The sequence below is a fragment of the Ambystoma mexicanum genome, chromosome 10 (genome assembly GCF_040938575.1).
Source record: "Ambystoma mexicanum isolate Mex_15411 chromosome 10, UKY_AmexF1_1, whole genome shotgun sequence".
Taxonomy (NCBI): Eukaryota; Metazoa; Chordata; class Amphibia; order Caudata; family Ambystomatidae; genus Ambystoma; species Ambystoma mexicanum.
The window spans coordinates 1,291,276,699-1,291,291,436 of NC_090932.1; the positions used below are offsets into that span (position 1 = coordinate 1,291,276,699).

The 14,738-nt window shown below is 45.6% G+C and overlaps 1 protein-coding gene across 7 annotated transcripts in view; it reads left to right on the forward strand.

The window, feature by feature from the left end:
* The window catches only part of MTMR3 (myotubularin related protein 3), a 2,389,252-nt gene that overhangs the window by 2,052,122 nt on the left and 322,392 nt on the right, over positions 1 to 14,738 (forward strand). For all 7 annotated transcript variants that reach the window (XM_069619294.1, XM_069619290.1, XM_069619289.1 and 4 more), the window contains 2 exons: positions 7,955 to 8,125; positions 9,033 to 9,178. In XM_069619294.1, the coding sequence (XP_069475395.1) occupies positions 7,955 to 8,125; positions 9,033 to 9,178 (317 nt within the window). The remainder of the gene's footprint in view (positions 1 to 7,954; positions 8,126 to 9,032; positions 9,179 to 14,738) is intronic.

Consider the following 14,738-nt stretch of genomic DNA (forward strand, 5'->3'; position numbering starts at 1 on the left):
AATAACATTTTTCTGCTGGTACATAGTCCCAGTTGTCCTTGCCAGGCTCCATTACCATAACTACTTGGTCCTTGCCTGATGCTATGACATCCGCGGGTACGGGTGGGCAACTTGGTTTTTCAACCCACACCTTCGCACCTGGTACCATGCTGGCTGATAAACCAAAACCATGGTCCCCACGAGTAGTTAACACTGTAGGGGGCTCCCCGTTTCTGATCATGGACAATTAAACAAGTATGCCAATCAGTTGGGCTATCCTGTCTCCCTTATGAATAGGTAGCACTTGGTAATCATCGTCTATTATTCCTCCCAGTACTTGGATGCCCTTCAATGCTAATCCAGATCTACGGGCAATCAATCCCATGTGTTCTGGTGGAATCTGTACCCCATTCCCAGTTTCAGTTACTATTATACCTCTTGGTTCTAACCTGATTTCTTGATGAGCATGCAAGTCTACCTCTGCAGATTCTTGGGTTGCGCGGTATGGAGCTAAAGCAAACCGCGTTATTTCTTGAATAACAGTCTCTTCAGCTGAATTAGGTTGCACTTGTGATGCTGGTGTTACCATTCGCTTCAAAGGTATCTCATTCTCAGTCAATGGTCTATTATTCACATTTTTCACAGCATCAAACGCATGATCACGCCAGGCTGCCATTGCCTGATTTGCACAATTGCTCTTTCAACAAACCATTCATTTGTTCAATCAAACTTGCCGCTTCCGGGTGATATGCTACATGATAGAGCCACTCCATGTTCTTTTCCTGACAATATTCCTGAATCAACTTGCCTTTAAAGTGTGAGCCATTGTCACTCTGAATTTGCAAGGGCACGCCATAATACAATGTAATCTGATCTAATAATCTAATGGTGTTCAGTTGTGTGGCTCTCTTACGTGGTAGCACCATCCGATATCCAGAATGTGTCCACAATTGCACATGCATACTGACAACCTTTATAATCGATCTGCCAGATTTGAACCGGCAACTTGCCTCTTTGTAAAGTGTGCTGGACAATATGAGGGATGGGTCTATGCTGCTGATGTTGACACAGAGGAAATTGCAGAATGATTGTTTTCACTACCTCTAAAGGTATGTGAATCTCCCAAGCTTGTGCCCACCTACAAGTGGCCTTCTCTCCCGTGCGTCCCCATTTCTTGTGAGCCCACTTGGCCAAACCCTCCGAATCGCCCTCCTGAGCTTCTTTGTCCATAGAGGAAATTTTGGTGTGTTCGTCTGCACCAGAATTGAACCAGTGTTCTGAGTCAGTAGTACAGTGCACATTCACACTGTTACTTCACTTTGTGATAGAATTTCCCAGATATCTTACAGCAGTTCTTTTCCCCACAATTCTTTGAATCTATCAAAGCTCAGACCTCTTCTGTGTTTCCAGGCTTCCAAAATATCTTAACATTAACATGAGATTGTCAACTTTGAAACGAGCAGACGCTGCCAGGGTTTGGCCATAATCCTAATCAAATTTGAAATGAGTGTGTCCGGGCTCAGACTCTAACATGCAAAATCACCACTTTTCTCAAATCAGCATATGTTGACTGGTACTAGGAAGGGGTCCCCACAGACACTTCTTCCTGTTCCTCCTCAGGAGAAGCCGAAGGTGAAGTGTCCCTTTTCGGCTTATTCACCCCCTGCCTCTTAACTTTTTTATAGTGCTCCTTCCAAGTAAGTCGTCTCTTTTTGTATAGCTCATACATCTCCCTGGTTTCAATACAACCAATCTCCTCCCGTGGTACACCATCTTGCAACTATGCCAAAAACATGTCCTTTCTTGACACCCGGGAGTCTATACTATCTTGTCTCCTGCCCTCTGTTCTGCCCTCACTGCAGCCCTTTCTCTCTGTCTATCCTCACTTTTGTCCCATTCACCCAGATCTGACAGTTGCCGAATTGCATCAACCACCTCATCAGTTATTTTTCCAGTCATACCTAACAAAGTCATAATGACACTCTAGTATGCAGGTGGGGCAGTTCTTATCACCACATTTCTGATTGACACTAAGAATGGCACCACCCCCCATATGTACCGGGTCATCTACATGAATTGTTTCCTTCATGTTCTTTGATTTTCTGAATTGCCTCTTTTAACATGTACCACTTCTTTTCCTCACTGGACCAATCCGTGGTAATAGGATATTTGCGGTTACACCCTTGGGCCGCTGTCATGATCCCTACCCCCAACCCTCATAGGCAAGTTAGTCTTCCCCTTGGAGCCAAGTTAGGGCCTTGCCACCTTGCCAAAGACTCTCCTGGAGTCAGTCCTGGCGCCAGGCTCATGCCTAATGTGAAGGTAATATGGGGGCCTGGACTTCGTAATGGGCTGGGTCCAACATGAAGGCTTCCACATAGCTCAGTTTCAAGAACTGAGCCATGTGGTCTAGTGTTTTGGGTGTGGTCGGGCCTTGGAATTCCTGGAGCTATATAAGCCACGCTCAAACGGAGGAACCTGCTTCGCGTTACTCTGCGGTTAGCAGCGTGATGCTCGCTGTGTCCAGCTCGGCCTCCTGAATTCCTTACCTGCTGAATTCTGGAATCACGCACCCTGAAAGAAAGAGAACATCATTACTACAACACTTACCTGTGAGTAGCATCCTGTCTTCGGTCCATCTCTTACCCAGTCCAGAGAACAGCAGCATCTAGTCAGCGCATCCTTCTCTGGAACACCAGCATCTAGGCGCTGCATTCTCCTCCTCAACCGCAACCTGGAAAGGAGAGCGAGAAAGAACAACATTAGTGAGCACCAAATCATTCTTGTTAAGGAAGCACAAGACGCTTACCTGATGCGAACGTCTCGTGGTCGGCATCCATTCTGGATCACAGCGACCTGCAAGCAAGACAAGAGACACAGGTTAGCACAAGAAAGGCAGATGAACGCTGCGCACTGCATATTACTTTCGGAATAACGCCGCGCAACGCGCATTCGCTCACCAATTCATGATCCATGCAGATCCGCCTGGCAACGCCAAAATCACTTTCCACACCTAGAGTAAAGAAACTAGAGACATTAGCAAATGAATAAAGAGGAAGAAAGAAAGAAGAGAGACTGAAATAGCAAAACTGTGAAGAAGCAACCTACCTTAACAAAGTTGGAGTCACAGCAGGACTGAACTCGCACAGGGCTCGCACCAGTGAAGTAACTCGGTCTCTACATGCCCGCTCCATCTAGGTGCCCCTGCATTGAGAAGCAGGACGGAGAGCGCATCGTACAAAAAATCAAGGTGAGAACAGGTCTGGGGGAAGGTCTGGTTTTCAAGGGAGGTGGGGGGGGTTAAGCAGCAAGGAACAATTAAGTTTGAACCCCGCACTTGTGTATTGGAGGTCCAACTCTCTGAAGTATTACCAAGGGAAGTGGTTCGTGAGGGAGTGAAGGGTCCAGCCAGGCAGAGTGGCGTCCCTATGGATACCAGGTGAGCGTTACAGCCGCTAGGTACAACAGACACTTGCTAAGCTTGGCCATTTGCATCTGGAGGAGGCCCTGCCCACAATACTTCTTGAATATTAGTGTCATTGGTCAGAGGCAGGAAGCGTGGGGAATCTTTGGAGTCTACCCCCAGCAACCCCATCAAACTTTCACAACATCCATGTAAGTAAGGGATGCCCTGTTCTCTGCCTCAACCAAATAATCTCCCCAATCTTTTGTGTGTAATCTTCCAGCATAGTCAAACCCCCCCCCCCCCAAGTTCATGGGGACCAGCCCTACACCTTTTTACTGGTTTTGCAGTTTCTGGCTTTTTGTCAAGTTTCAATTTAGATTCTGCATCCACCTCTGGGCTACACTCCGAGTCAGTGGAATTCCAAATATCACCAACCCACTGATTAGGGTCCCAATCCACCCCTGCCGTAGCAATTACAGCTGCCACCTGCCGCTTATTTATGTTACCTCGCCTTTTACTGTATTTATATCAAGCAACCCTGATAGCTGCCCGCTCAGCCACTGCCTAGTATTTATCTGCTTTGTTGTGCCAAAGTTTCATTTGTAATTGCTACATTAATGAGATGTGCTTTTTCAACAGCTAATTATTTCCCTAATCACTTCATTCAATTCAACATCTTTCTGGTGCATTTTTATAAATGCATGCAATAGGATCCCCCCCGCCTTTCTATTGAAGGCAAGTCCCTGAGTGTTCACATCAGAGAGAATACAACCCGCTAGGGAAGAAAGGCCCAAGTCGATCTTGTAAGGATAACAAGTTTTAATCTCATACACAGCAACAGCAAAGAACTCTGCTGCTGGCAAAAAGTATTACAAGCAGAGTCTTATAAAGAAAAACATCATCATTGATGACGCAACATATACAGTAGAAATCCATGCAGCTGATTGGTGTGCGCCTATACATGATCCAGCCCAATCCATCAGTCTTCCATCACATGGGTGCTGCAGTGATCATCATCTTTTCACGTCGAAGGTCATAAAACAAATTAACTACACTCCTAACAGAATGCTACTTTATCACTGTACTGTGCACCTGGCAGGCCTTAAGACGGGTACAAAGGAGGTTCTGAGACACTTTAACCTTCACACACACATTTCACTCCCTCCCTTCTGTGCCATTTGGCTCCAAGGTCTCTACCCTTGTGTTGAACTGTAATTTATCCCTCCCAGCACCTCACAATACAAATCCTATGATTGTCGCTGAAAGACGTGCGCTGTCCGTCCTCTTTGAACATTTCAGTACTTGTTACTTTGGGGTTGTGGTCAAAGAGCACCTGGTGCCTTGGAATTCGGAGATCTTGAGGTTTAGTCAGTTATATCAGATATAACTCGTGGTCGCCTGGGGATGGGCCGGGCCATGCTTTGGCCAGTGTGAGATAATATGCAACCCTATTAGCGCGGCCTTGTAGGGCACATTCCTTGCAGACACGAAACATCTTTGCAACACTGTTAGAACAATGATTGGACTTTATGGAGGTTGGGGGTGTGGGTTGTCCTCGCGGGAGCTCGGACATGACTGGAAGTTGCCCTCATCTCACAACTAGGGCCTAGTGCATGAAATGCTGCATTCGCCGCACAGGCCTTGTCTCCAAGCTGTGGTTACTAACATCTTACACTGAATGCACTAACATCTACACAAAATGTCAGTCTTGCTTGCGCCTTGGGCTGAACTATGTGGCTTGATTATATTGGGGTGGGATCATACCACTGTCTCCCCTGCCCCCTAGCCCATCATATTCTTTCAAATACTGCTCGCCTTACTCTAAAGCGTTTGGAGTGTGGGACGGGGTCGCCCCCTTCCCAACACTAGCAAATTCCTCCCCTTCTCCACTGAAACCTGATGTAAACAAGACACAACCTCCGCGGGTCCTTCCTCACCTAGACTTTCATCCCACTGTTCACCCAGGCTTGTGCTAATTTATCATATGGGCTCCTTGCCCACCCTGGGAATCATAACACCAAGGCACTGCAACCTGAATGCTGTCATACAAAGCGCACACACAACACTTAACGCAGCCTGACACCCACTGTAAAAGGGAAAAAAACTCACTCACTATAAATCTTGCCCACCAGCGTTCAAGCACAGATTCCTTGATGCCTGGAATTCATCACAAGGTATCCTTCTTACAGTGCCAAATGTTTTGCTTCATAAGTGCACAGATATATTTAACAGCCCCAGCACAATGAATGAAGAAACTAAGCTAAACTTCAAAAAAATTCTCGTTATTGCCTTGTACTCACAAAAAGCATAGATGAATTAAAATAATAAATGAATGAATAATTACTACACATACAAAGAATGTAAACAATCTAAAAATACTTCACCGTTGAAGCAACAGCAAAACAACCCTCATCTCGCCAGAGATGCGCTGAAAAGCTCCAAAACAGGCAGGCAGAGAGATTTTGGCATCAACGGTCCTGAAAGCAGTTCGTCCAGCGAAGCTTTTCTGCCTAAATGCTCTGGTCCCCCTCATTTTAAACCATCCGCAAATGCGTGATGGCATTTTCCGGAACTCTCTGGCATTCGAAGTCTCTACGTGTTGACAGTTTTCATGGGCCCCCGGCCGGAGTGACTCATGGTAACCTCAACATGCAAAACTCTTCCCTTTCTCATGAAAGCGAGAAAACGGCTACATAACTTTTTCTTCAGCTTTGAAAGATTCCCTCCCAATGTTATCAGGTACCAGCTGGCACCTTCTTCAAAACAGCCCTCGAAGCAATGCAGACTAACATAAGCAATGAACCTCATTGAAAACATGTTTGCCAGTGGAATAGTACGCACAACGTTGTTACAAGTTCACATCAAGTGCAGATTTCACCAAGGCTTGGAGAAAATGTGCTGATTTCACTGAGGCCTGAAGAAAATGTCCATTATGGATCTGGAAGCACCCAAAATGTATTGCATATGAGTGCCGTGCTTTAGTTAAAAGCATTACACCTCACCAGAAGCATCACCGTTACGCATTCGAGCCCGCAACTTGGGTGGTCCCCAGTTTGTGCCACTTCTAGCATTCACCTTCATATGGAAAAATCAGAGTCCGGGAGGGGTAACTTGGTGGGTTTAAGCACTAAGCATCAGTGTGCCTGTCTCCCTTGTCCTCCGTAGAATAACATTGGGAGCCAGTCCCTTTGTTTCCTGTCTCCATTTCAATCCCCTCTGGTCATCGATTCAGGGTTGGGTATCCTGCCCCTGGGTTAGCCTTGGGTCTGGAAGAAAGGAGAATCTTTCTTACCTCTGGTAAAATCGCTGTGGAACTTTGAAACTATCACCAACACAAGCATATTGAATCCTTCCTACAGAGACAACATAATGGTGAGAAACATTGTGTGGCTCCTGTGACTTTTTGGGCACAATGCCCCATTCATCTTAGGGTTTGGACTTCCTAAGTTAGGATATTGTCTTGTGATCTGGTTTCATATTTAATGTATATAAAATACTTACCTGTTTTACTGCTGAAGTTATCTGATGTATATTTGAACCTATGGTGAACTGTATATGGTTGTATCCTAGAGTGGTGTGCAATACTACTACTTATTCGATTCATTCCGCAGTCTGTTCACAAGGCCTATAATAATTAACTGTATTTTTATACTTGGCTGTCTAAGTTGAATTATTGTGTGCCATTCTGTGTGGACCCATTGAGTTCCCCTGACCCCACTCGCCTGAAAATAAGCCTTGGCTGCTCTCCATTGCTACCTTAATTGGGCTTTGGCTAACCCCTAAAGAGTTCCCTGTTCACTACAACTAGGGTGGCCTCATAAAATCTCTCCACAAGTCCAGAGTCTAGAAATCCATCTTAACAGGAACAGTAGTGGCTTTGTGGATTATGGGTAGGACAGTCCTACTTCATAGGCCTGTGGATAGCGAGAGATTGAAGAAGGAGGAGAGATAGTAGGTGGTGAAGGCCACACATTAATTATTGCAAAGCAAATGGACAATGGGAACAAGATGGATTCACAGAGTGGAGAAAGGGTAGGTGCACAGTGGAGGGGGAGGGAATGTGTGGTAGTGATAGGAGTAGTGGCTGTAGGAGTAGGAGGGAGGTATAGAGAGAGGGAGAGAGGGAGGGGCTGTGGAAGGGAGGGAGGGACCGAGGTAGAGTTGAGAGGGTAGCCACAGTGTTACGTCTTTTTGCAATCTTGGAGAAGAATTAGGCAACACGTTTGTCAGTGGAGGGAGAAAAGGGTGGGGGAAATTATAGCTTTTCAATATCATGGAAAGTTTGTGTGGTATGAGAGCAGGAAGAAGCTATACAATCGGTGTAGTTGGAGGATTTAGCCAGGAGCAATATTGAGAGAAATGCAAGAGTAATTATAGGCATTAAAATGAATGTGCATGTGTATACAAGTGCTACTCTTTTTCTGTCCACTCATCAAGCAGATGTATTAGATGGACCAGTTGTGCATTTCCATCTGATAGTTTGTGATTAAACGTGCTTCTGTTCCTAGTGTTGCCTTGCATATGTTTTCCTTCTTGTGTAATTAGTGCTTTCCTTTGTTGTTTTTTCAGGTGAAGCTGGTGCAACATACATATTCCTGCCTCTTTGGAACTTTTCTGTGTAACAATGCAAAGGAGAGGGGAGAGAAGCACACACAAGAGCGCACATGCTCTGTATGGTCATTGCTGCGGGCAGCAAACAAATCTTTTAAAAACCTGCTTTACTCTTCGCAGTCAGAAATTGTACGTAGCATATATCAATGTTCATTTAAATCCCATACTTCCCTACTAGACCAGGTTTTCTTTACTCAGCCCTTCACCCCTACCCATTCTCAATGTGTTCTCCTACCTCTACAATGACATGTTGGCGCTCTCCCTTGCACTTTCTCTCACTCCTTTTAAAACAGGTGGTGGTTCATGCTGGGTTCCCTACTTGAGAATGGTATCATGGTGCAAGATTGCTTATATGATGTAAAATCCCTGGAGCTGTGTTCCTCCCTTTAATCAGATACACCATGTTACCTCTCTGGAGAATGCGCGTACCAAATGTGCTACCTGCACACCATTGCATGGCAATGCGGGTGTCCTCTGCACGAAGGTGTACCTGTGCAACACTTATTCTCTTGGTTACTGTACTGGTGCCGGACGACTTTACTGGAGGTATGGTATCCCAATGCCTGTCATTGCCACTGGAAATCTTTATCCCAGTATAAACCTTCCTGAAGTACAAATCGTGTTGCAATAACTTCTCCCCGTAGGAGTCTTTTTTGCCTTTGCTTTAGTCTCCTTCCACCAGGGTACCATCACCTGATGTAAGATTATTTCCTTGTAATTTGGTCTGAATACTCTCTTAATTGGTTACAATATTCAATTGCCAGACTATCAGACTGCAGAATGGCATCCTTATTCCTAGTAATTACCCGAGTTTCAGGCCTCCCATTCAATTGCACTCTCTTTGTTAAGCATTAGTCTGATGCATGGTCATTTCTGTCCATCATTCTTTCCTGTTATACTGTCTTTGAGTGCCATTCTTTGCTTCTGCGGGAGAGTCTGGTTTTACAGTGCCAGATTCTCTCATTATTTCCAGACCTTTTGGTGCCAGTGTCTTGCACATGCTGTATGCATATTTACATGTTTTTATTTCTTGCAGGTGTTGTATCCAGTATGCCATGTTCGGAACTTGATGCTTTGGAGTGCAGTGTACCTACCAGGTTCCTCACCCTCTACCCCGTCTGATGATTCTGGTGCACCTTATCCCATCCCAGGCTCCAGCCCTGAAGAACATCTCCTGGGCAGGTGAGCCTCTGGCCAGGAAATCCAGTCATGTGAAGTAAGATTGATGCAGATGGGGGTTGGATTTGTGAAGGGAGTTCTTAGAGGGTGGGTTGGAGGATGTCGGTGGATTAGACTAGAGTAGCAAGTCGTACTGAAAGAGGAAGGCAGAGAGAAACATCTCGACTTTCTGGAGAGAATGTGTTCTACAGTTGCCATCAATTAGCAAACCTTTGGGCCTTTGTAGTAAGTAGGTTTTCAGGCTGTAACATAGCTTAGTGGATTAATGCACCTGCTAAAGACATTTTTGCGAAACCTACAGGTTATTGAGACCTCACCGACTGACTCAGCCAATCATCTTTCTGAATTCCATACAATGGTCACTATTTAGCCAGATAAGCCCTTTCTTTCCGTACCTACCTAGTTCAGAGACATCTTATTCAGAGTCCTAAATCATGATCATTCCTCACCCATTAGTAGTTCTTTAGTCACTGAAGGGACAGGATGGGAATCTGTGATATTCTATTTTTTCTTTTAAATACTGACATTCATTTCCTGGCACAATTGTTTGTTTTACAAATGTTTTTCTTTACAACTCCTGTCTGAGTCGATGCCATAAGCGCCTCCTTTTGAGGCAATGTAGAATTTGCGAAAGCAGCCTTCCAAAGTTGCCATTACCTTTTTGCCTGGCTTAAAAATGTGGGTTGAAGTAATGACATTTGGTTTGTTTGGAAGCGCTCTGCACTCCTATTACCTCAATAAAATCCCCTCCAGCAAACGTGATTCCTCTATGCTGATAATCATCAGATTAATTATCATTTTCAGTTAGCCATCCACATTGGGTAGATGGGCAATATGCTTGGTGTGCAAATTGTGCCAGAATAGTCCATCTATACCATTCTTTCTCAGGTATTGAATAAGATACTCATTTCAAATGTTAACATAGATGATAGGTATTGGTCTTGGGGAAGCAGCATCTAATTGTTCTTTGGTAACCCACCCCCACTTCTCATTATTCAGGAACTATGACTGACTCATGCAAATGCTCTCTTCCAAATGTCCTTGTAGAGTTCTTGATGACTAGGTTCCATCACTGCCCTTTCATGGTTATTTAGTCTGACCTGACCCTTTAATCCACCTTAGTAAAAGTGAGTTTACTGTTGAATAGATATTAGTAGGTGAAGGGGAGTTTCAGGTACCATTTGAATTAATAAGATCCAGTGCATATTCTTCTAAACTAAAGGCCATCTGCCAACAGCTGGGGCCATGCTGGTATATATTCACAAGTGAGTAGGTCTACCCCTTCCACCACACTCATTGGGTATACTAGCTTCAGTTCGGTTAAAGGCACACCAATCGTTGTTCTACCTTTTTTATTTTTTCATTTGTTTTCTTTAGGTTGAGCTTAACATACAGATGTGGCCATGGACTCTACACTTCTAAGAGATACTTCATTCAGGATATTCCTAATGTAGAAATATCTTTAGATGCCAGATTAATATCTAAAAATATTTTTGTATGCAGATGCCAGTTGGTGATACTAAATTCTTTTGGTTGAAATGCTCAGGTGTCATCCCTGAAAAGACAAGTTTGGCTGTGTAAAGGTGCTTCCCTGGCCTTTTTATTTATGCAGATAGACCCACGGCTCTGAATTTCTTTGCTTTGGATTCTTGGCCTAAACCCAGTATTTTTGACACGTCTCTCCAATGCTCACTTAGTATAAAAAGATGGCAGGGCCCTCAGTTTTTCTTAGTTGACCCTCCAGATAGTGACCGGCCCCACCTGCCAGAGGGCCACATGGGTTTGGGTGTTTTTGGTCAGAGGTCTTCTTCACCACATTGTAAATCGTTTATATATCTTATGAAACATGGAAAAATGTTAAAGGAATTGTTGCACTTAAAAAGGTGTTGGCCCATAGGGATAAGGACTCCCATTCCGTGATGGAACTCCCTACCCCTCTTGCCTTTGAAATTATGAAACCCATAAAGTCTGCTGAGAAACAATCTAAAGGCACTACTGTATGTTATTGCAATACTCCTTCCTTGCCTTCTGCAAGAATTGATGCCATTCTGATACCAAGTCTAAAATAAACATACAGTCTGATCTCGAGTCATCTTCAAAGAATACTGTGAAGAAGGTTATTGGTGGAGTTAAACTACTACTACCAGAAGAATGTATTGGGAGTAGTCCCCCTCAACACTCTCGCCTCAAGAGGGACACTGAGTACCACATGAAAAGTCCCCTTTGTCAGAGTGTTAGAACCAAGGACACTATGGGAAAAGTTCCCCTTGTTCTTACCAAGAAGAAGAAGATAAGGAAAGGCAAGGGATGGCTGTATATTGGAAACAAAAGGTGTGTATGATCTTTAAAAAAGCCCTAAAAGAAGTCTGGGAAGAATTGCAAAGGTTGATAAACTGTTGCAGGAAGTTATGCGAGGATAGCCACTGGCTGAACAAACTGAACCAGAGAAGGGAGTCATTCTCCTGGGTTTTCCATATAATTGTTGAAGCAGAAACAAAGGGAAAAGTTACCAAATAGCAGCCAAGAAACTGACCAAGATAACCACAAGAAGGTTACTGTTGCTGAACATTTGGATGAGGAGAAGGGAGTCATTCTCCTGGAGCTATTTATGTTAATGTCTTTTGTTAGTGCTATGGCTAGAGTAGGCTAGTTTGGACAGAGGACAGACACCTTCAGTTTGACAACCACCCTTGCGACAAACACCACAGCTATTCTTTAGCTAGGTAGGGAAAACCCTTTAGGGATAGGGAAAGATGGGCCTTTTTCATTATTATTTAAATAAAGATCACAGTGGAAATTCCACCCCTTTCTCCGTCTCCTTACTCCAGCATGCCACACTGTCCAAATGCCACACTTTAAAGCACATTTTGTAAGTATATTGGCTGCACGTTTTTGATGGTGTCTAGAGGGAGCCTTGTGCAACAGAAAAATATTTCTAGTGGATTCTTTCCTCCCACAGAGTCCTCATCTATGATATCCCTATACCAGCGCAGCTGTTTCCACCACCAGGAGGCCCAACACGGCTCCACCCGGCACCGATATGTCATCAGCGCCAGTATATATAGCAGCGCCGCGCGCCCATGACCTCGGTTCCTTTTTTCCGCACACTCTGTTTGCTAATCGGGACACGCTTTCCAGCTTCTCGAGCATAAAGAATATTTTTTTTACGACGCCATGCCTAATCTGTAGGCCTCAAATTTAAGCTGTGGGGGATTGTGGCCGACTGATGTCGGCCTCAGACCACGACACCCAGGATTGCAGGTCATGCCAGTCCATGCACATGAAGGCCCTACGGGAAAGGGTGGCGAAGATTTTCACCTTTGGCCACAAGGCAGAGATCGGGTGGCACTTCTCAAGGAAAAGAAGAGGAGGATCGGAAGTGGTCCCTCACCCAGTGGGTCCTCACACCGGCATTCATTGTCTTCAAAGAAGATCCAGCGCTCTTGGGGCTAGTCTGAGCAGCTAAGAGAGGTACCTTGTCCAACCCAATCCTTCACTCCGGAGGAATGGGAGAACTTCCACCTGAAGATGCTAGATGTCTTTGCTCACGTCCCGACGGCTCAGCGCTTGGTGTCTGTGACACAGGCAAGGGCGTCTTCAGTGCCGCCAGGGGCCCCAGTGCATCTGTTGCGACTGGGAGGGAGACCCACAAGGGAACTCATACCTACGGACTCAGGTATGGCCCAAATGGAAGCTGTGGTAGCTCAGCTCCCAAAGGCCTCACATTCAGGCGTCGCAGCACTGGAACAGATGTAGTCTGGGATGTAGTCAGCGCTGGCCAACGCTGTGGACACCACGGTACCGCAGGAGAATGGCCAACTCCCTTTGGATGCTTTTTCTAGGATGCTGAGGGTGACCAGATCCCTTTTGGGATGGAACCTCTGGGCTCTAGGGAAGTGATGGATTTCCCAGAAGAATTTTAGAGGGAAGGTGAGTGCGCCAACACTGGCAGAGGACCTGCAAGGAGCCCACTGCCTCGCCACCTTTTGGAGATGGATTTCTTGCCAGCTCCAAGCAGCGTTCCAGCGCTTGATGGCAAAGGTGGTCAGTACTTTTGGATGGTCTGCTCCATTGTGGTCCAGGATGCAATATGAGCTCTGACATTCTGCACGTGGCGCCCAACAAGGAGATGCACTGAAAAATCAGTGTTCATAAGAATAAATGTAGCTGAACCAGCTCTCCTCCCCACGTTAGACCACACATAGTAAGGCGGCCCCTGTAGGCAGTATGACAGACTCTGGCTTGGGTTTCCAATGCAAAGTTCCAAAACGTGGATCGAGGCCCGCCTGCCATGTTAGTCTCCCTTCAGACGCCAAATAATATTTCGACAAAAAGTTAACGTAGGCCCCCCTGTGTCAGACTCAGACCTCTTCAGAACAAAGTTCAACAAAACTTGCAAGGGGGTTCCCTCCCCTAAGCTTATTATACTTGGGGGGGCTCCCTCAGCAGTGCTTAGACCGCTTTCGGATGTCGAAGACTTTCGAATGTGTGTGGCTTTCTTTACAGACCTCCGCAGGACCTCTTCGACTAAAGGTTCAAGGTTGAACTTTCCCTCTCCCCTTCTCTAGAAGTTAATTGTGCTTACTTCGCTTTTGCAGTTCATTTGCTTTATCGTTACAAACAATGCACCTTTCACTGAGACTTTCGAGTGGGCTTCTTCCTTTCGCCGGACCACTCCGTTACTATGTATTGCTGATTTCACGGCTGTCCTTACTTCAAAGTTCATTCAGAGGTCTGCCTTTCTTTGCATCTCATCCTCATGTGTGCAGCCTTCACTTGCGATATATAACATTGGCACTTCAAAGTTTCTTTAACTAACATCAGTCTCTCAGGTTACTTGCAAATTGCCCGGCTGTGTGTGTTTCTTTCTTGGTTTTACGATTTCCAATTCACAAGTCAAGATTAGTACTGAAGGCTTGGCCTTGCCTCTGCAACTCTGCCGTTAACCCGGGAGGGTCGCTAGCGTCCTTGAAACACAATGCAGCCTTCTCCACATGCGTTTCACGGCCTGTCGGAGGAAACAGCCTCCAGTAGGGAATCTTGGGGTTTTCAACCCACTGCTCTCATCCCTTGGTCTGTCGCTTTACTCCATTAGGTTTGCCTTCGCCACAGAGTTTCTGCTCGTACTCGTGTTGCGCCTTGCTCAGTGTGTGTCTAGGTACTGCCTTTTATCTGTGTGAGGAGAGCTAATTGGTATCAGGTGTCAAGTACCTGACTTTGCCTGACCCGATTAAAAGGACTTGTCCAGAACGATGTACGAGAGTTAGTCTTGTTACTCTGTCACCCTCTTCCTCTGTCTAGTGTTTGTGTAAAAAAGGGGGTCGGGCGGGGGGAGTTGGTGTCTCAGAGAATCCTAAATTCTATGACGGGTTAGATGAACAAAAAAGGTTGGAATACTGCGTCTCATTATCTGCTTCCTCACCCCCACTCCCTGAAGACCCCTCACGCAGGTGATCCTCCCGCACTGGTCCACCCCCAGGGTCTGGATCCAAAGGCAATGGCTGTGCTCTGGCCACCTGAGCTAGAGATCCCCGGGAACTAGCGGGTGAGACACCCTCTGGTT